Source organism: Neopsephotus bourkii, unplaced genomic scaffold, assembly GCF_033783945.1.
Source record: "Neopsephotus bourkii isolate Nb327-2 ecotype Australia unplaced genomic scaffold, CSIRO-AGI_Nbou_v1 NB_168, whole genome shotgun sequence".
Classification (NCBI taxonomy): Eukaryota; Metazoa; Chordata; class Aves; order Psittaciformes; family Psittacidae; genus Neopsephotus; species Neopsephotus bourkii.
This window is the reverse complement of record NW_026900684.1, coordinates 4976521-4999940: the sequence shown is the minus strand read 5'-3', so window position 1 is coordinate 4999940 and position 23420 is coordinate 4976521. Positions and strand designations below refer to the sequence as shown.

At 38.5% G+C, this 23420-nt stretch overlaps 1 protein-coding gene across 11 annotated transcripts in view; it reads right to left on the bottom strand.

Moving 5' to 3' along the window:
- SORBS2 (sorbin and SH3 domain containing 2) overlaps positions 1–23420 on the bottom strand; it is a 128062-nt gene that overhangs the window by 37555 nt on the left and 67087 nt on the right. For 4 of the 11 annotated variants that reach the window (XM_061371511.1, XM_061371519.1, XM_061371524.1 and 1 more), the window contains exons 8-14: positions 20698–21171; positions 16091–16235; positions 13619–13794; positions 9108–9174; positions 8228–8272; positions 6841–7027; positions 1776–1890 (exon numbers count right to left, since the gene is read on the bottom strand). In XM_061371511.1, the coding sequence (XP_061227495.1) occupies positions 1776–1890; positions 6841–7027; positions 8228–8272; positions 9108–9174; positions 13619–13794; positions 16091–16235; positions 20698–21171 (1209 nt within the window). Of the gene's footprint in view, positions 1–1775; positions 1891–6840; positions 7028–8227; positions 8273–9107; positions 9175–12831; positions 12951–13618; positions 13795–16090; positions 16236–20697; positions 21172–23420 lie in introns of those variants that run through there. The other 7 variants (XM_061371583.1, XM_061371533.1, XM_061371544.1 and 4 more) reach the window with 5 other exon arrangements.

The following is a 23420-nucleotide window of genomic DNA, read 5'->3' as shown; positions in this document are numbered from 1 at the left end:
ATATTAATGAACTATACTCTCATATTCTGTATTTTGATTACTATTTTCTTTCAGTATCATCAGAACAATTTTTAAGACATTAAAAGTAATTAAAAATTCGGAGATTATCAAGATGAAAGATTTAACTCATGCGATACTGACACAGTTGAGAATTCAGAGTCTTCAACTGAATTTGGAATTAATGCATTGTTTTCAGATGTCAGGTTCTCCTGCACACACAGAAAAGTCTTTCAGCCTGCTCTGCTGATTGCCCTTCAAGAAGTCATGAGTTTTGCCTTCCACATCCCATTCACTGAACACAAGGAACACAAAAAATAAACTGCATAAGCAAGTTAAAAAAAAAAAAGGATTCAGGAACAGTCAGCAAAGCTCACCTTTAAAAATTTCACTGGTTTGCTAAAATTGAAAAAATTGTACCTATGATCATATTGATCAGCAATTCCATTTGAATGATTTTTTCACATTACAGTAGTTGAAAATGTAATTTATTAGAAAAGTGAGGCCATTCCTGCAATATCACTGCAATTTTCTTATTTTTCACTTGAAACTGTTGTTACTTGGCACTGGGAAGGCTGGTAAATGACCTCACTGTGTATAATGCAGCCATGGCAATCAAAAAAGCACCCAGAACAAACACCACTACCTTTTAAATTAAATTAAATTTGTCATCACAATAAATACTAAGTCCCATTTAATCATACTGAGTAATTAGCAGTTCCTATAGAAGTGCCAATTTCCACTTTGAAAAATGCGTCAGTTCTGCAAGAACTTAATTTTACAGAAACACAGATTAGTATTTTCTAGTTAATGACAATTATGTTCCTGCAATGACCACAGAACCACAAGGGAAATGTGCTTAGTAAAGGTGTTTCACACTGTTGAAATACTACATATGTGGAATTCAATTATCTGCTTAACAAATTTTGTATTAGTAAAATTAATTCTGTGAAGAAACATGCAATACAGTAATACAGAAGCAAATAATAATCCAGTATTGATTACACGAATGCCTTTGTTTTCCTAAAATAAGAAAGTACTGAGACAGCACAAAGGTAAATTAGAAAGGCTGCGTGAATGTCGCTTTCAGTAAATGAAGTCTTCTGTTAATGGTGATTTTGCATGCATTAAGCATAGCTTTATCAGACGTGCTTGTGAAAAACTCCACAATTGCTATCATTATTCAGAAAGCAGAAATAAAGGCTTCTAATTACACGTTAGTGTACACTGAGTAATCACAGAGAAATTGAGGCTGGAAAGGACTTCCAGAGGTCATCTAGTTCAACCTCCTGCTAAAAGCGTGTCTGATCAGGTCAGGTTGCTTCAGGGCTGTGTCCAGGTGAGTCTTGAACACCTCCAGAAATGGAGATTCCACAGCCACTCCGGGCAACCTGGACCAGTACTTGACCAAAATCTGCTTCTGTATACTTTTATTTTAATGCATTAATTAACCATCATATGTGCTGTAAACGCTACTCAAAATGAGTGATGGTGATGCATGCCAATTAGTAAAGCAGTTTTCATTAATTCACAGTTCTGCTTATTTGCACAGTAGTGGCTTGATTTCTTGGAAATAGCAGAAGATCTAAGTTCAGCAAATACGCTAAAACTCCATTTTCAAAACAGTGATCAGGAACGACCAAAGACTGCTGCAAAGTCATATTTGAAAAAGGACCTTAAAAAATTAATCTAAGCATTTATAAGCAGTAGTAAATAATAAAAAGATGACCTCTCACCGAAGTTCTTACTTTATTACCCATTCCACTTATGTGTCTTACCGGTCTTTCATGTTCAAGGATTGATGATTTTCCTGGCTCATATTCAAAAATACTTCTTGGTTCGGAGCGGAACTTGCGGGTATCTACCTTCCTGTCTGGGGGATCCCAGGCATTTCTGAATAAAAAATAGGAGCAGTTGAGTCAATTTGCTGTCACTGCCCTCTGCTTTATATCTCTGTGCAAGAGAAACATGCAAACCCAAACAAATTCATCACGGTTTCTCTTTCCGGGTTTCAGCTGTGAAATGTCTGGCCTAGCATTCAAATGTTTTGACCACTGTATCATCTTAACACATCTACATCAGGTAGACTCAGTACAGCAGAGTACTGAGAAAAATACTAGAGATGTCATAGAATTGTATCATAGAATCACAGAATGGTTTGGGTTGGAAGGGACATAAAGCTCATCTAGTTCCAACCCCCATGCCATGGACAGGGACACCTTCCACTAGAAGAGGCTGCTCCAAGCCCCATCCAACCTGGCCTTGAACACTTCCAGGGATGGGGCAGCCACAGCTTCTCTGGGCAACCTGTTCCAATGTCTTAGTGAAGAATTTCTTCCTTGTATCTGATTTAAATCTCCCCTCTTTCAGCTTAAAGCCATTCTAGCCTATGGCTTTGTCCAGCCTATGGCTATGTCCAGCCTATGGGTTCACTCATACTTTTGTTATAACCAGTAGACCAGTTTAAAAACTTCCCTGACATTCTGTGTCAAAACACCATGAGATTCCTTCTCAAACTGTGTATTTACTATACTTGTTTTATGCACTATACTAGTATAGGCGAGAGCTAAATATTGTTGTCATCACACAGTATAAGTTCATGTTGGAAAAGTTACATAATTTTCTGAGACAAAAAATGAGGAATTATTTTAAAAGACAGTTTGAAAACTTAATAGATGCTCTTTATTCTGATCTGAGATTTAAATAGTAGCAGTGGAACTGCTCCCTAATATCCTTGTAAGCAGCATACTGTTTCCTTGGAAATTCAAACAGATAAGCCAGAACGAGAATTTGGCAGTTGACTCTGGGACAGAAATTTATCCATTTTCTCTACAGCTATAAATTTGCTATCATTTTAATAGTGATATGCCAAGAATAAAAAGTAACCCCTACTACTGTATTTTTTTCAGTCATTTACCATACTATTATTCATAACTACTTTATAGCATAGCTATTCATACTATTTTATTCAGTTATTTAGTTACTATCACAATGAGAGCTACCTTTTCATGGCAGCTCTTGTAGTTGCCACCTACACTGCATTTGGAAAACTGTAGCTCACACATCTTTTTATTTAGCTCTGTGTGAAATGACCTACTAGTAACTCAAAGAATGGGGGAAAGGGAAATCCTAACAGCTATTCTTTGTATTTACAATAAGAAAGAGCATACACAGATGAAATTCTATCAGTTCAGCCTTTCTGATGTGACTTGGTTTGATGTGACCTGACATAATAAGGCACATGTCATGTGCCTTAAAACAATCTATGGGTAGCTTTTGTTTACAGTACATTTGTAAATGCAATCTCTGGTTCACAGACACCACCGTAAAATGCCCTACATTTCAAGGGAAGTGGTTCTACATGGCTCTATTCTTTATTTTCACTGAGAAAAAAAATAGTTTCAGGAGAGAAAAGGTTTTATGTTTTGAGAACAAACAGGAAAATGGAAATGTTCGGATAAAGTTGCATTATACTGCAAGTCACTGAAGTAAAAAAGATGCTACTGAAATTCTGATTCACTCAGTTCACCTAATTTGCAGTTCAGCCTGTAATCCCTTATGGACTATATTTTTGAGTCCAACTGTTAATGCAAACCGTATCTTGCCTCCCAGCTACAAAACTGTGATACACGTGGACCTAAGCCGCTTATGTGAGATTTTAAATACTCAGGCTTTATAGGCAATTAAAAAAGAATTCCCAATGGCAGGAAAAGATTGAGAAGCTAGAGCTGTCAGCAGCAGGCAAAGCATAACTAACGTGTTTGGCATCCCCTGGGCTGGAGAACGTAGACTTTGACTGCCTGTCTTACCATGGATGAGGTTAAAAGGAGAGCCTAAACAACCAAATTCAGTGCTGAAGCAGTTATTTTCAAGCTTGACAAAACTGCAACAAGCCTCAGTTTCTATGACCAAGGCATTTGGCCTAGCATGGGATGAATACTCACATAACTTCAGAGGCCAAAGCTAAGCAGATCCATATTTTGGTGCCCTGCTAACAAAATCTACACTTCCGTATGACTTGCTAACAACATACAAACCTCACAGTGTTTGGGAAGCAGCCCAACTCTAACCCCTAGCGTTTCCTCTTGACAACCTGCCTTCAGCAATGGGAGCAGCCAAAAATCAGTAATTGTCAGGCAATCTTATTTTCTGCAGTATGTGTATCTGCTGCACTGGCACTACTTACAATTCATAGTCAAAACACTTAGTATGGAATTTTCTCATACTATTATATTCAGACTGTGAATTATTTGAAACTGTTTAATCAAATTTCTACATATAAAAATGTTTACAATGTACAAGCTAAAAAATTGGCAAATTCTGTTTTGTTGATGGAATGTAACAAAAAAAAGATGCTTTTGTAGCCACTAATGGAAAAAAACCCCACCATATATTAAATATATACACAGATATACATAAGTGTATAATAGCATGATTGATTGATGGCTTGGCTTCGCGAGTGAAGATTTGGCAAGGGCTTTAACCATGCTTACTACAAGCACGGTGACCAAGGGCAAGTGGGATATGCAAATCGAAAAAAGGGTGTTTAGGCAGTCAGGAAGTGTCTGACTAGGACTGTCATCACCTGAGCAATTCTGAGCTACCCATGCGCTGGTCCGCCTGCATGCAAGGTTGGATCTGCACCTACCCATGCACCTCATCACCTACCGTTTCGACCCTTGTCTGTCCATACAGACAAGTGAGAGTGAGCCCTTCCACCCCGCGCAGTGGATTTTTTAGGTGAGGCGCAGCTTGTGCAGAGCTGGCCCCACCCTTTACACCTGAGGTTTAACTGACATGGCATAGTTAGGTAGGACGGTGACAGCAAAGTCCTCAGGTCATAGGTTTTGTAAGAGTGTCCTTCTCTAATGGAAGACCATACAAGGCCAGATGAGCTCCATCAGCCTGGGTTTGAAGATAGGAGTTTTCCTTCTCCTATGAGGAAGGCCTGTCTTTGCTAACGAAGATTCAGGAAGACCTTCACCCACGCATTCTGGACAAGACTGTCATCTCCAGGGTCAATCACAAGCGACCAATGACACAATAGCACAACATCAAGCGTCTAGGCGGGATACTTAAGAGGTGTTCAGTCACAAGCCCGCAGATGGTAGCCTCGCGCCAGTGGTTCCTCAGCCAAGCACATGCACCAGGGGTCTGAACCTGCGGTTCCTCTCGTACTGAGCAGGATTTCTATTGCAACAACACAACATCAGTAGGGTAAAACTAACCTATCTAACGAACCCCAGCTCACATTCCCTATTAGTGGATGAACAATCCAATGCTTGGTGAATTCTGCTTCACAATGATAGGAAGAGCCGACATCGAAGGATCAAAAAGCAACGCTACTATGAACGCTTGGCCACCACAAGCCAGTTATCCCTGTGGTAACTTTTCTGACACCTCCTGCTTAAAACCCAAAAAGCCATAAGGATCGTGAGACCCCGCTTTCACAGTCTGTATTCGTACTGAAAATCAAGATCAAGTGAGCTTTTGCTCTTCTGCTCCGCGGGAGGTTTCCGTCCTCCCTGAGCTGGCCTTAGGTCACCTGGGTTACGCTTTGACAGGTGTGCTGCCCCACTCAAACTCCCCACTTGCCGCTGTCCCCGGAGCGGGTCATGCCCAACATGCACTGGGCACTTGGCGCCAGAAGCGAGAGCCCCCCTGGGCGCTCGCCCCCTGCCTCACCGGGTAAGTGAAAAAACGATCAGTATTATATTAACATGTCCTTCTCTTTGACGGAAGACCTTACAAGGCTAGATGAGCTCCATCTGCCCGGGTTTGAAGATAGGACTTGTCTGTATGGACAGGCGAGGGTAGAAACGACAGGTGACAAGGTGCATGGAAGCTGCATATCCAACCTTGCATGTGCGTGGATCAGGGCATGGGTCGCTCGAGATTGCCCCAGGAGATGACAGTCCTGGTCAGAAACTTCCTGATTGCCTAAGCAGCCTTTTTTTCCAACCAGATTTGCCTATCCCACATGTCCTTGGTCATTGTGCTTGTAGTAAGCACGGGTAAAGCCCTTCCCAAATCTTTGCTTATGAAACCAAGCCATCAATCGATCAATCAATATTAATATGTTATATTCATGAATGTAAATGCTAAAGAAAAAGCTTTTTGCTTGAGCTAGTAGGTGCAGTTATGCTGAAAATCTATAGAGTTTGTGCGCATGGCACCTTGCATGGTTTTATCAGAAGGATAAGCATCTATTTTCTGAATTATTATTAACCTTTTCCAGACTGGACTCTAACCACTGGAACCTGGTTTTGTGCAGCAAGTTTGAACCTGGAAAACCATGAGAAATATGAAATGCCCCTTTAATCTGTAAATACCTTCTTGGTCTACCAAAATTGAGATGGAAGTTGAAAAAATGGGGATATAAAGCACTTCTGAAATCTGAAGAAAGTGGGTTGACTGCTTCACTCTTACGGTTTTGCTCTTACTTGAATTTCAGTTTCCAGCATCTTTTAGATCCCTTCTCTTTTCCACTGGATACCATAAACAGCTTTTCCTACTCAGAGACTAACTATTCAAGATAGCTGCTAGAGCATGGATTGTTCTGAAATACAATAAATAGGACAATCCTGGTAATAAAAATGAAAATGTTAAACACTCATGCTGGTATTACTTGCAAGAATAAGCACTTCTTTAGCACATTGAAGAAACAGCAGCACTATGCGTGATGCCCACATTAGTGATGAAGATTACCGCTCTTATTGGACTGTCCCTTGAATAAAGCGCTTGAAGTCTTATTGTTCTATCCCTTCTATTTTATCCTTTGTGATGCCCTGTAACTGGATGACTGTACATACCAAGAACACTTTCTGAAAATACGCAACTTACTTTTCTGATGTAGACCTTTCCCTCAGACGATGCGGTGGTACTGGAGGTGGCACATGTGGAGGTGGTAAAGGGGATGAGACCTTAAAGGCATCGGAGCTACTGTCAGAAGCGCTTTTAGACAATGGCCTGTATGTCTGTGTCTTTGCAGCTGGGTGTGCCTGAGCAGAGAAGGATGGACTGTAGGAACCTAATATAAAACAAAACCAGAAACAGTCAAAGCATCAAAGTGAGCTTTAATAAAACACAACATGGAATGTTACAAGAACTCACTGTTACTCAATAAAGGTGCAAGGTTACAAAAATGTGTAAATGCATTTTTGACAGTACACTGCTGTATACTATGTAGCTCATTAGGCTATTTTTATTATGTTTCTATATAAATCTACAAACACGCAGATAAAGTGCAGTATAGATAAAACTAATTAATGATTAGTTTAGACGTTAATTAATAATTCATTAACAGCTGTGATGGGTATATCCATCAGAGCTGTTGATGACAGCCTGTAATTACTCCTCAGGCTCATCCTGCCTCTCAGTTCTATGTTCAGAACGAAGAGGCAGGAAATGCACATTTTTTCCCATTGTTTTAATAATTACTGTTATTCTGAGACAATTAGGCAATAGTGTAACTTTAAGAGGATCACAAGAATCCAAACAGATTTTAAACAACTGACCCACAATAAAAGCTCTCAACAAAACAGAAAAAGGCAGTCTGAGCGCACACTGAATGCAATGAACACTGAAATGAAGAATTTTAATGGTCTTTTTGCATAAGGTGCTATGGGGTTTTCGCACATATAGCCCACTCACACTTTCATTTTTGTTTTTGTAAATAATTTTACCACATGGTTATAATCTTCTGAAAGACACAATTATATATCTTAGATGAACGTCTTTATTGCAGCCTAATAATGTCAACAGCTGTGCCTATAGCAAAAATGAAGAGATCATAAACCAGAATCATCTTTATTAGACACTCTTACTGCATATCTTAAAAGTTGTTTTCAGTACAACCTTTTTGTCTTCCCATGTTAGTAATTAACATTTGCACTTTCACACAGCAGCTCCCTTTCCATTTTGATGAGGAAAGGCTGTGTTACTCACAGTCACTAGTGAAAATAAATGCAGTGTAATCAAGAAAGTACAGTATTACACTGTACCCCATGTGCAGTAAGAGGCACACAGCTGCAATTTGTTTCTGTGGTAAGAATGAAACCAAAATGAAACTGTTTTATTTGGGAAAAAAGGCATGAAAAAACACAGAGATCAAACAAGACGATAAAAGGTGTTTATGTAAGCATTATAAAAGCAAGCATGAATAGTTAACTACCCGTTACTTGCTGACATTAACAAAAGGCTCATTTTGAAGTGAGGGAATAATTCCTACCAGTACTGTATGCATATGGAGTATTGTACATGTCTGTGTCGTCATCTACAAAAAGAAATACACGTTACAATAGTGCAATACAAGCCAGTCTATCACAGCAATGCAGATTTGTTTTTGCAAATACAAACAGCAGCTTGGTAGGCAAACAAGCTCTGTATCTCTTTTCCTCATCCCACAGGTGTTTTCTGAAGACTCTTGTCCCATTGTACTTACCATGGGCTAATTTAACCATATTACTAGTAAAAGGGTGTCTTCTGGTCATGTCACCTATATTGTGTACTTACCAGTTAGCACTTAATTGCAAATTACAGCTGTCAGTTCTCACTTCCTCAAGTTGAGTTTCTTCCTTAGTCAGCTCCCCTCTACTAGAGACTATTAAGCTGTTTTTCCTATCACAAAAAACAACCTCAAATATCTACTATGTGACTAGTGTTCAAAGCAGAACTTTGTAAGTTCTTGTAAGCCTTGTTCTTGTAATCTTGTAAGCCAAAATTTTCCTGCTTACATTTTGTATTCAGCTGTTCTAACATAGGAGCTCTCCAAAAGAAAGCTGGTATGGCAGGAGATTTACAGCAGCCAATTTCTCATCCTTCAAACTGGAGATGGGGATCACTTCACTGAGCTCTCAGTGACTTGGAATCATACTGGTATCCTAATCACTTTCATTTTTGTTTCGTTTTACTACTGAACACATTAGAAATTTTCAGCCTTTGGCAGAGGAAAATAGCTCTCTCTGCAGTAGACTCAACCCATTTGCTTTGATTCATTATCTGACACTTGGTGAACACTTGTATTTTCACATGGCAGACAATCAAAATGCAGAAAAGTGCATTTTTTAATGCCACTGAGAACTGCCCAGCCATGACAAAAGCACACTTACCAGGCTTATGAACCATATGGATTTGCTTGAACATTGTCTTGTACCAATCCTTTGGCCTGTCAACTGTCTGGATAAAACATAATTTTTAACAATTAAAACCACCAACAACAAAACCTCCACCCAACAAATCCCCTCTGTATACAGATCAGGTCAGACATTTAATGTTATTCTGGACACAAAGTTTGTTATGGTTCGTTCCCTTTTTAATATAATCATTTTCATACCATCTATTTCAAATGGTGTTTTTATGCTTTTCATCTAGGAATTCCTATAACAAGTTCTGGAAGACACTGAAGACTGAGTCAGTTTTGGATTCAGATCTTGGAGGGTACAGTGGTTAGGAACATAGGAATTAGTGCCAGATCAAGAGTTTATCTTCTTAGTGCCCTATATTTGACCACAACAAATGTTAGATACTTTACAGTAAAATACAAACACCTCAGCAATTACGAGAGGGTAAGAAAAGCTTCTTTTGAACTCCTGGCTATTTCCAACATAGTTTATCTTCAAAATGCAATTATAAATAATGGAAAAAAACTTTTGAATATTACTGAGAAAAGAATTAAGACACCACTATATTTAAGAGCTAATATTTGGATCGTAAACAAACAGTATTTTCTTTCATCACTTTTAAATTCCCTTTCCAAGCAAATTAATTTTAGATTATTTTTCTATTTTGAGAAAACTGAATATAACAGACCTTTCAATAACCACTCATTAAACTGTATTTACCCCTACTTTTGTAAACTAAGCAGTCCCAAAGTTCATGAACTCATATCAGCATTTGCTTGTGCTTCTTTTTATCTCTTACTCTTCTGCATTTTCTCTGAGATAGGATGATAGTATTTCAGAAAAGAAGATAACAGAAAGGCAAACATGTTTTCAGTATTAATATTCTTAGGTCCTAAAAATTTTGTTTCTTCCACTGTAGTCAGAAAAGCAAGTTTTCATGCATTAGTCTTAATGTGCATTATCTTGCATTAGCTAGTACTAAATCTGCAAACACTCTGCCCACTCCTCTTTACCATGAAAAAGTGAAAATCCACTAATTCAGCTCTACAGATCTGAGAGTGTTCTCCTGGCACCATGCCATCTTTAGTGAATCACACTTTTGTGATTTAAGATTGTTTCTCTAAAGGTATGAAACATCTATACTTGTGAAACACTGGTGAGAATAATTTAGCTGGATTTGAAACAAGTGTGTTGGTTTGGTACTCTAATATATATTCAAAATTTACCAGGAGGTCCAGAAGGTCTCAAGGAATTCATGTTGATGTGCATAACCTCTGTGGTGGTACTCATTTCCCACAGCAGTAGAAACCTGCAGTGGTCCCATCATACTGCAACTGTCTTTCTAATTGTATTAGGCCAAGAAGGGTCTTCCAACAGAGCTTGAATCAGTGATAGGTGAATAAACTGTAAATTGCTATGACCCTACTCTTTGTCAAAGGACAAAGGTGCACAGATATCACTTTGCCAGATCCTCCTTATCTGTCAGGTCCTTCACAAATCCACAGGAGGCTTCCACTTAAGAGATCAGGTATGGATAAGCTCCCAAGTAACCAGAGAAGGCAGTCTCCCAACATCTTTCTGGACATTTGAACGTTTTTCTCTCATCATCTCCCTCCTCTCCTTGGGGTTTAAAGCCTCAGCCAGTAATTTGCCTTTACATTATAAGCCAGATAGGATTAGTTAAGGAATAAATTAATTTTAAAATGCATTTACTCAATTTATATCCAGTAATCCTACATACCAATCTTTTTTTGAGGAATTAGAAGTATTCACAATGTCCCAGGCCATTCAGATGCCATCCTGTTTTGCATACATTGTAATTGTTTCAATTAAATGTTGGAATATAGTATCATCATATGTGAATGAACAATCAGCCAAATAGCATATAGAGAGGACAGAAGTAGTACCTGCAGTTGGTACTTAGGAAAGTCCATAATCATTGCAGTATTCCTATAATCCATCAGAAATTATGCAACTAAAGCAGGCATTTAAGAATTTCACTGGACCTTCTGTGTTTGCAGTCATACTGCTTTCCATGAATATGTTTTTTCCTTTCCTAGGATCCTGTCATAGTGGTGAAGTCTGGTGGTGCCATTTGACTGAATGTTTTTCTGAGTGAACAGCATTTTGTCCTCTCTTTTCCAAAGACTTCATTTTTAATGCCTTGGAATTTCAACATCTTTGGGGCAGGGCTTGGCATGGTGGCAGAACTTAACAATGATCTGAATTTTCAAGCTTCAGAATTGCACTTCCCAGAGCTGGGAGGAGCTGAAATGGTATGGAGGGAACATGCCAACATGGGATCAAGGTTCTGAGAGATGGGGAAGCTTTATAGGAATCCTTCCCCTTTGAGCAGCTTTGGACAGAGAGGGTTTGCAGGAATAGAAAGAGAAGATCACTCTGATTTCCTTGGCTAAACAGCTGTCACAAACCATGTTCTGAGAGTAAAGACAGACTTGGAGGAGATAATCACAGTTTGAAAATCTCCCTGCTCCTGAAAGCCCTCCAAATCTGGCATACAGATACTCCCAGGTTCTGATTTACATGCTTACCTTTGAATAGCATAGTGTTTTGGAGCACAGTGTGTATGTTACCTATCACCCATGAACCTGCATTTACTGATTTTTTGATAGATTGTCACAATTTTCATAAAGATGTAAGAATAGGAAACTTTTAAACCTTGCATGCAGCAATAAAATTAACTAATGTGAAAACTTCTCTCTCGCTCTCCAGATGGAGTGAAGCTGCATTTTATGGGAGAAGATTCCTATTTGGATTGCTCACTGACCTTGGAGAAAGAGCGAGTGATACATCCTACCTTCTACTGTTTGTGGGAAATGCAGTTATAACATTTTTGCATGATTTTGCATAGTATTGCACTTCTGAGAGGTGTAAAGATGTTCTTACATGACAGGGGTATACCGGGCTCAAATATATTCATCCGCATTTAAAATGCAATCTCAAATAAATAAGTTGAAATCAATCTCACTTCCAGCTAAGTAAGTCCTAAGAGCACAAAGTGGCACGAGACACACACTCACACACGTGCTAGCATAATCTTTTAGATCATACCTTATTGTGCGAATCATTTCTACAATACTAAGTTTACAAGCTCTAAGATAGTTTGAAATGGAAACATAACAAAAACCAGAGCAAATCCAGCTGAAGAATGTCCTAATTCAAATTAAGTTATGCTTTTAGAAGAAAATCTTTGAGAAACTCAGACCACACAATCCGAACATTAAATACGGGTTGGCAGTTTGCCAACTCTGTTAAGGACTTGAGGGGGATTTCTGTTATAATCTTATATAACTGATATACACCCTCTTAGATCAATCTGCTACTAAAAAAGAACAAAAATAATTACCTTATATAAAGCATAGGGACTATTTACTTAAAAAGGGGGTAGGAAGCTAGTGAACTGTTGCAAAGGGTTTTTATTTTTAAAAGATTCTGATTGCATTACTTTTACTACCAAAAATAAAGCAAGAAATGCCACAGTTTCCCCCCATTCTTATAAAAATTGTTCCCATCTTATCACTTACTCTGATTTTTTTCCTATTGATTTTCTCCATCAGTTCCTGACTTCCCCCCCCAATTTTTCAATCCACTGAAGCAGTTCTTGGCAATGCAACACAACCCCCTATGTCAGTATTGGCAGAGAAGGCGCATCCAACAGCTGCTACATCCTTGCACCTCAAAAAGACTTCACCTGCAAGGGCTCTGCCGCTTTCATCGTGGCTTCCACTCTTCTTACTCTTTCTCCGTCTAGCACAGCACTTCTCTGGCTGGGAAGGGCAATAATCACTCCTCCCCAGACAGCACAGCTGCCACTGTGCTCTCTAGACCAGCCAGAAGAGGCTGCCCTGACAGCAGAGTGGAAAGAATGCTTCAGCATAGTGAAAACAAAACTTCTCAGTTCGACATCCTGGGACCGCAGTAACTGGTGCCAGATGATCAAAACTGGGCTAGGCACAATGAAGGGGCTTCCATGCTCTTCGTTTAAATGGCACAGTGATTATAGATGGTGGCACTTCCACCAAAATGCTAGTCACTTAGATTATTATCAGAACAAAACTATTCATTTCTACATTACCCTGATGACACGAGAACCATTGCCCTCCAAAATGCAGAAGCATGAGAATTTTATACACACACAAAAGTATATATGTATACTTGCATGGATATACAGAGTATGTCTAAAGTTTATTTTAGAAATAACAAAACAATGCAATTAATACCTATCTCCAAAAGGCAAGAACTACAAGAGAAGCAAGAGAGAGACACAAATTTTTGGCTACTTCTAATTAAAACTAGAAACATGAGGTTGCCCAATTATGCTTCCATCAGCATTCTCCTTTTCCGTCAGCACACAATATTACATTCATGAGCTCGCTGATTACGCACACTGTATTCCACATTATATAAGACTAGAAGAATGCATTACTAACAATCAATTCATTGTATGAGTTCATACACAGATTCCCAGAATTTCCTACCGTTCTAATTGCTGTAGGGATTCCCGATTCATCCACCGGGCCAATCCCTGCATAATGTGGAGCTTTAATGACTGTAATTTTTTTTTCTTCTTCTGAGGATCTACAGATTGGTATTGTACTGGTGGTGGTGGTACTGCCAACAGTCTCAACATGCTGTGAGTATGACTCTGTGGACTCTGTAAAGACAACATGACAGAATATTGTATAACTTTACAATAATCATACTTGGCAGTTCGATCACGCTTCCCCATTTCATTATGCTGTACAAAGACTGACAATAATTTTACCCATATACATATACAATGCTCAGTGAAAATTCATCTTAGCTGAGGCTTTGCCCTACTTAATGTTACATCATAAACTTGCTTAAGGACCAGACAAGCTATTAAACTCAGATAATCTCAGATCAGAGATACTTTTTCACAGCATCTTACACAAAAAAAAAAGAAAACCCCCCTCAAAAAATCCAGCAAAATCTACGGAGAAAGTGGCAGCCGCCTTCTTATAAATCAAACTCTTGCACCTCTCCTATACTTGAAATTAGTGATATTATTTCAGAACTTCTCCCCTGCCAAGTCTAGCAAACTACAGAAAATGGCTGTTCTATAAGCACAGCAATAGACTGCAAACAGCCCTCCACAAAAAGTTATGTGATATACGTTTAGAAGTGTTAATCTTTGCTGCATGAATATTTTTAAAATTAATTCAGACATGCAATTTTCATCTCTTAAAGTTATGTCGGTATGCTTAAGAGCCTCCACGTAATGGATGAGAGTAGCTTGGCACCTGGGCAGCAATCTGATGATCCACCTACAGCACTTATGGTGATCCATGCAGGCTGCTACCGGTTTGTGGTGACTTGCAATATTTCTACCCCCCACCCTCTTCCTATATAGTTACTAAAGTTCACGTCACTATTACCATTTCCCTCTAAAATTCAGAGTAGTTTATTTAACAAAAACCATCTCACGCTGGGATGTGTCATGTGGAAGTTTGTACTGCGGCAGATAATGTACTTCTTTCCTATACACAGGAAAAAGAGCCCTACTCCTTCAGGCAGCATGTTTCAATAAGTTAGTGGGCTGCTATAACAAAGCTTTTTTTGCTAGAGCAGGTACAGTGCTTGTGAGACATTTCCACTGCAGGATAAATGAATGCAGGGAATAAAAATAAATTCTAACACTACTGGTGAAGATTACAATTGCCTTTCACATTAACATGCATTGATTCTTCTGAAGCAAAATACTTGAACGTACTGTAAATCAGCAAAAGCAGCTTTACTGACTGAAAGCTCTAATTTTAATTGGAATATTTTTGCTCACTCCTACTGCAGAGAACTGGATTTGGCATGGCTGCTTCAGCTGTTGACTCAAGTTTGAAATCCTGTAAATAATCCAGCGCTACACATATATGGCGAGGGGCAACTCTGCTTGGCAAACAGCTGAATATTTGGGCCTTTTTTCCGAAATGCATGATGTTAAATTTAGAAAACATTTTGGATTTGATCCTTCATTCTTCATAGGCCTTGAACTAAGTCTGTCAGTAGAAGTTTTACACAAGCAAAGAGAATTACATCAGGCTGTTACTGTGGAGCACAGAACTTCAACATCATACATGAGTAAAAGTTATGGGAAAACACATTTCTAAAGACCTACAGAATTAGTGCGTCTTTAGATCACCAAGCTAAGCAATCAAAGAACCTAGAATTCTGGGATGTGGAGAAACCCATGTGTTCAGTTTTTGCACTTATTGCTATTATAGGGGTAGCAGCATCTGTGTAAGCTGTAAGACTCAGAGTGAGACTGTCACTTGATTTCCACACGCACAAACAAAAAAATAAACTCTGGGATAGCATTCAAATTATTTGCTTGTATAGTCTGATCTGAATATGCAAAACACTGGTCAAAAAAAGCAGCAAGCAGATGATTGTTCTGGCAAACCGGGTTACACCAGCAAGGAACCCTTCTAAGCCTGATCACGCGTCTTTAAAAAAACCCAACCAGTGCCCTATAAAAATACATAAAGTAATTATAGACTGACGTAACTTTAGGATTTTAAAAGCTCAGAGCCCCTCCTGCTGTTGGCACCATTGCTACTGAAGATTATGGAAGTTGTGGGGAAAATCAATGTACAAAGTTGGCCCTTGATTTCTTAAAGGAGGCAAAATCTGAAGGGGCTGCATAGTCTGAGCTATTTTGATGTATGCTCTTTACTTGATAAAGCTAGTAGAAAGGTGGCAAGAGGTCACTCTCACATACATAAGTAATAAAACTTAATAGTAACCCCAGTTCAGGATCACTACTGTATCTAACAATAAATGCTATTATTTATTTGCATTTACTTCCCAAGGTAGATGAATAGACAATACCTTTATTATGGATGTGAAGCACTCTGCAATTGTTTGCAGTCTTTGCCATGTGAATTGGAATATGTTGCATAATGTATAAAGCAAACATTCTGTGTGAGGCTTACCCATCATCCTGCCATGCTGCATGATAACAATGTTGGAATTGAGTGAAGCTGGTGGAGGGTAAGCTGAAGAAGGGGAAAAAGGCCTTTGAAAGTAACTCACTGGGCTGGCAGCAGTGCCAGAGTTCCCATTCACTGTGATCTGAGCCTGAGAGAAATAAAACAACATGCCATTAAACTACACACAAAGCCCTCTGACTGTCATCCAAACAAAGAGTGATGCAAGGCTGTCATCTGCACACCGATTACCGGTTCTCAGGAACCCTAGCCATAATGGTATCTGCATTCACTGAAATACAAAACTCATCATAAGGGGTGCAGAATGTGTTCCTCAATATACCTTGTACCTCCCCTCTTCTCTCCTTGTATGTGCTGTCTGTGAAGCATGCTGAAATTATGGGAAGGTGACAGAAAGACCATGGTCAAGGCGATGAAGATGGAACAAACAAGGTCTGAAGAGGTTTGACAGCAATACAAAATTAAGACAGCATTAAAAGTTCCTCTCATTGTGTGACAAAGGCTGCCTGCCACAGATGACTCACTCCAAGAGACATATTCCCTTAATGCACATGCTCAAGCCCTATGGGCATTAATGTGCAGATCAAAGGAGAAGTCTTATTAAGACTAGCTAAAAAGAGTGAGCCAAAGCTTCTTTTAAAAATGGAAGTCAGATGGAGTGATTATGGGATGCTGACATGTAACCCATCATAATAAAAATAAATAGCACAAAAAAAAACAAACCCAAAGAAACCCCACAAGAGAACAAAATCAAATAAATAAAACGGGGAAGCTAAGTAAACTGGCAGTATAGCAGCATCACAAGCTGTTTAGGCTTCAGTGACAAGAGGTACTTCTGAAACAATCTGCTTTCCTCACCCCAGGTTTAGAATCCCCACATCTGGGCTGTAGCACTTTCATAGACAGCATTGCAAGGATCAAAACAGAGATATTGAGAAAGCATTGAATGAAATTAGAGAGCAGTGACTATTTCATCAGAAAAGGGAGATAAATTCTCTGCAACACCTCTTTTAATGCAGAACGCTCTTTAAATCTGAACCAAATCAGAAGTGCTACAAACTTTGCTCAAATTTATATAACAAAAAGCCCCATCTAAAACCTGCTATAGATGTAAAACATAAGGCTATCTGAAGCAGCAAAGCATTAAGTAAAAACGTATTAAAAGACATAGTATGTTTTCATTAAAAAATGAAATAGTTCATGACCTCTTGTATACATTTGTGTTTTGGAGATTACTGGTTTGATTTGAAATTTTTAATGCCTCAGCCTCTGATAGCTAAGACAGCAAAACAAATTCTGGCTCCTATGCAGACATCATGGGAACTCCTAGATGCATTCAGGGTTTCTCAGTTTAAGGATGCCTGTTTTGTGTTGTGGTGATGTCTCTATTAAAAACTTGTGTTTAAGTATTTCCTCAATAAAGTTAAGAACCAAAATGTTAATTAAGTTGGCTTTTCTCACACATTCTCTCCTACAAAAAAAATCCTTATACCTTCTTACTCAATTTGTATGGCTTTTGTTTCACTGAGGAGAGGAGCACAATTAGTCTATGTTCTTTGCCGACTGGAAAGCAACTCTTATGAATTACTGTAATAAAAAATTAAAATATTCTGGGTAAATTCTGGGTAAAGCTGGGCTTTACCAAGTGGCTGGTTTAGACAATAAAGCTCTTACACTAAGTAGCACATGTTATCATGAAAACAGGATCCACGCAAGTAGCTGATGGACATCAGTCATAAGTGTGAGGCATGTCCATATACAATAGTTCTGGGTTTGCTTTTAAGGAAGCAAAGGAAATGAAATCTTTAAAATGCCTGTTTGTGAACTAGACCTTTCACTTTGCTAAATAATCTCCTTTGTGGGAAAATAAAATGATACAGAAAATAACTTTCACCAAAATGCACTTATTTCCCAGTCTAGTGGGAAGATAATCCTCATCTCTTTCATGCTATTCATGGCTCTAAATTCCTCCAGTTTTTCCTCCAGCATACTGTGCTCACCTGCTAGCAGAGCCTACTACTTCTGCTTCTAGGTAATCAGTCTCTTGTAAAGATTCCTCTTAGGTACCAGATTTGAGCTTCCTTTAATTTGCCTGAGCATCAGAAAGAGCAGGTCTCTGGACTTTTGAATCAGAGCAGAGCAAAGCACCAATATGGGGCTGGAGCTGTTTTGTAAGGTTCTCTCTGTTGAGGCAGGCAGCAAAAGTAACAAGTTACCATTACAGATGTCTGGGCAATTTTGTGCAGCCATGCTGCACAGCCTCGAGATGTTGAATTAGGCTAAAATACTCAGAATCAATTCTTGAAGCTCAAGACAGTCCTGGAACTTGGGAAGAGGCAAAAATTTAATGTGCACTTCCATTTCCAAGTTTCCATTAGATTCCATAATTTTAAATTACACAAAAAACCCCATAAAGAACCCATGAAAATTACTTTATAAGGGAAATGTTTGTGATTGGAATAGAATCAGAAAAAATAGTTTCCAAAACCAGCAGCTCTCTGATTATAACTCCAATTCTAAGCATAAGCTCAAATAAGAATAATGTTTCTCATACTTCACGTTTTCAAAGAAGCTGTAATCTGTGACTAAAAGTATGGCAAATAAATAAACAACAGTTTTATGTTTAGCTCTGCCTTTTGCCTGGAACATTTTACAGTTTTGTTGATTCAGCTCTTCCTGATGCTGTTTCTTCTTCTCAGAAAACCTTTCCGCCTAAGCTCTCATTAAGGACCTCAAGAATTATAAAACATCTCCAATGTGGACATAATGTCTTTGAAAGCATGGTTCCATCTTATGCGGGTACAGTGCTTCTTGGCACAATCCTATGTCACTTTTATTGTTACCTCAGAAGTTTTCATCTACGAAACCAACAGGTGTCTCCTTTGACAGTGAAGACCATTACATGAGTAGAACTACTAGCAGCACGTGCGTGTGTACCACCAGTTTCCCCATCACTTTCTCATTTCACAGATACATTTACAGTCATCTGGCCCTCCCCTGCAGAGGATGGGAGATGAAGACTTTCCTATACTGCAGAGGTGGGTCTTGCCAGTAGTTAAATTTGTGTGGGGCTGTTAAGACTGTCTGGGGACTTTTGCCCTTTGATGGGAGACTCATCCTTTCTCTTTGTCAATTTATGCTGAACAGCTGTTATGCTCATCCCTGCCATGAGTAAGAGAGAAAGTGGTGGTCATATCTGACCACAACATATCCCTCTACAGGGAGGCTATCCAAAAAAGAAAAAAAAGAAGGATTGTTCAGCTTACAAAAATACTGCTTAAAGAAAACAAAAACAATTAGCTGATTATTTTAGAAGAAAATATAAATGTTCCATGCTTCCCATAGCTCGTGAACGGTTATGTAGTGATTGTGCTTCATTTACATGTGCCAGTCTGTATCAGTTATGGTATCTTTGGTTACAACTACTCTATGTAGATTCACAGCACTGACTCTCAAAAAGAAAAAAATGTAAAAGCAAAAACAAAGTTGCAGAACTGTGTGACAAGAGCTAGGAGTGACAGCTTTCATAAGCCTGTTATTAATATTACTTTTTTTTAACAGCATCCAGAGCACTGACAACAGAGCACTGACTCTCCAGGTGACTGTGCAAGTTTGGGCTCAAAATGGTTGTAAAATATATACAAAACTTTAAAAAATACATAGGCTATTTCTTGAAATACTTGAACACGGTAACATGCTCAAGGAGTTGTATAAAGTTTGAACGCTGCTGTGGCCCAGTAAAACCTTGGTCTCAGAACATCTTTCTACTTTGCAATTCAGCGCTGAATTGCTCAATTTAAATCAAAGCTTTGTTCTGACTCATTTTAGTCATGCAAATAATCTCAAAAGAAATCAGAAGGGGTCATAATTTGACCCAAATTCCATACTTTCCACCCATATATGAGTGTACTAAGGTACAGAAAACTGAATGTACATATAAAATTTCTAATTGCAGGCTGGTTTTTTATCTTGATTTAACCAAGACAAAAGTAACAGGACACTTGGGTACTACAAGATTATGGAGTTCATTCCTATAAGAAACTGTGCTTAGGAGAGGAAAAGGCTTGTTAGAGGAGAGAAAAACAGTATCGTGCAGTCAGTGGTCATGGCTGGGGAAAAAACTGCATTAAATATTGCCAACATTTACTATGAATTTTCAAGTTGTATTATTGAAAACTTTACCTCAGTATAAACCAAAAATAGTGGTAGCCCAGAGGCTACAAACTTCACAGACCTGTACATTGTTAACAACACTTTAAACAAATCCCTTCAAACTCTACATACTGCTTGCTGTTAATGCATTTGGAACAGGTATTGAATTTATTTTCATTTATTTTAAGCAAAGTGTTTGATACACCTTAGCTGACAATACAACTGTACAACAACTTAGTATCATTTTCTTATTACCAAAGCTGCTACGCCAATGACTTTTTAACAACTGTTGCAAAACATATTGTCAGACTACGAGCACACACAAAAGAATACTAACAGAACACTTGTCTGTATAACAGGGTAACAGACAAGTTTGAATTCTTTTCCCCTTTGACTACCTGTTTGAACAAATGGAGGAGGAAAAAAGGAAGCATAATTACATGAGAAGCGGCAGCAGTGTTGGTTAAGGTGGTGCCATCAGACACAGCAGACATCTGGCTCAAGGTTGGGGAAGGTGTTTCAGAGCAGTCAGTAGTATCATAGCTACAAGTCTGCAGCTCATCTAGAATGGCTGTGGAGGACTCACTCACTGTGTGGGAGGAGCACTCACTCATGGCAGAATCTGTGCTTACAGATGCTGTTTCGTTCCTGTGGATACTTTCGGAAGCTAGGTATGGGTATTTATATGAAAACTGTGAAAGGGCTGGGGCTTTATAAAAGCGTGAAGGCAAAAAATCATCAAGCGTTGGCAAAGAATATGGTACTAGATGGGAGACACTGTCTGGTGAGAAAGAGGCTCTGTTAACTGGTACCACAGGAGGAAGAGGCAGTGGAGAAGCTTCTGTTGCTGTTTGTCTGTGTGTCTGTGAAGCATTTACCTCCATCACAGGGGCAGTTACTTTCTGGTTTCCAAGCTGAGATTTGAGGAAAAAAAAAATAAGAAAAGAAACAGATTACTAAATGAATAAAAAACTTTTCCCTTTGCCTCTTGCTGTGTGTAGGAGAATTACAAAAGTGTAAGTTTTTGAGCAGCCCAAGGAAGTTCACATTGACATGGATTAGGAAATAAATCAAACACACTCTACATTAAAGCAGGAAAACATGAAATAAATTAATGCATCAAATACTAGTGGAAGCAATGCCAGAAACCATAGTGTGCTAGGGATGCATATTCATAATGTACTGCAAATACTAATGATCTTAGTTTTGTGTCAAGAAGGCTCACACTATTTTATACTTAACATAAATATGTGAGGCTAGAGAACATCAAGTTCATTTTGTTTGTAAAAGGGGAAAAGGATCTGCAAGTCTGATCTCTGTATATGTTGCTATTTTTGTCAGAGGACAGGTATCATTTTGAAACTAACTATAGTACACAAAATGGGCAGGACTGCAAGCTAAATGGAAACAATAATACTGAAAGTTCGTATCATCTGCAAGCAATAGGTTGTGGAATTTTTTGCCTCTTGTGACTGAATGTATCTTCTCCACTGCCTCTGTAACAAAAACCTTTGGATGATCCTTAGAATTTCCAAGCACCCTGGAAGCACCCTGTCAGCCTACTGGATAAGGTGTATACATAGGAGCCTTTTCAACATTAGAGGACACAAGGACTGTTAGGATTACTGGTATGAATCTGAGGAACAACAAAGACTGGGAGCACAAGAACAGGACACGGATATCTTTGTACTGAAACTAAACATGCTACTTGTTTGGCTTCAGCATTCCTTAAACAGGGAACACCCCTAAGAGAGTGCTTCTGAAAAGTGCCACACCCTGTATGAGCTTTATATTTTGTTATTTCAAGACACACATAGGACACTGGGTTTAAACCAGTCCAGAAATCGGCTTCTGGGATCTGCAGCTTCTTTTCAAATTGAAGGTACAAGAAAAGCATGCTGGCATCCAATCTTTATTAAACAGCTGCGCAAACCCTTACATTCTGCTATTAGCCACAAGCTTTCAGCCAATTCCAAAGTATGTCAAAATACTGCCTAATGGTTTCTTTTTCGGTTGGGTTGCAGAACTCCAGAATAGCTGCAGGGGGGGAGCATTTGGGATTTTAAATTTAGGTAAAATAGAGGACAGAAAGATACCATATGCAGTAATTACTACTTTAAAAAGAAACATTTATTCATAGATATCACATTGTTACGAATAACACTGTGGTTATTTCCTATGCTCAGAATAGGCAGATATCTAACTCTAATCATTCAAAAAATGTTTCAAGCAATCAGATTAAAATACCATTTTGGCATTTTAATCCAAAATCTGAAAATACCTTCTAAAGCTCTTATGGACAACTTTAACATGACCCAGACTGTGGTACTTATGAGAGGTCACTGGGGGTCCAGTTCCATAATTCTTGCTGAGATCAAGTGGAATTTATACAAATAACCTTACTCCAGTCAATGGGAACATCCATATGAATAAGCATTTCAGACGAAAGTCTTAAGCGTGTGAAGAGGTACCATCACTTGTTCCAAATAGCTCAAAAGAACCCTTTGGCATTACTGGACCTTTGGGGTACATAAAAGTAGCCAGAAGCTGCTGTTAAAATCTACAGTTAAAATGGTAAAGAAACTTAGCTTAAAATTCAAATGTTATTCACATCAGTGTTTCAAATCCATAATTGGGGGAATAAAAGGAAATCTTTCCATAGCATAAATCTGAACAGATTACTTCTTAATCAGCAAATCAATAACTGAATGTATGAGTGTAAATGGAGATAGGATTTTTAGTTATAACTAATTTGCCAACAGAAACTTCAGAAGAACAATATAACACTATTAAAATATTTTCATAAGAAGCAATCATATGCAGATGTGAAACAGCTGGTTATACAGCTTAGTATATCAGGGGTTTAATATGTGTGCATTTATGTACACGTACAAAACCCAGTCTTTTCACCTCACAGATACATAAAGGGAAGACAGAACCATCATTCGTGATGAATTTCATTGTTCATCTCATTATTCAAGTTCTCCAGAAAAAGATACGAACCAGGAGATCATAATGCAATTATGAAGGAAAGCCAGTATGAAGCTCTGAAGTTCTTGAGACCAGATATGCTCTCAGCATCCCCAAGAAGAAAAGTTACATATGACTAGGCCAATATATGTAAATTGATCTCTAAATTGTTAAAATAACAGGAAATTTTGGA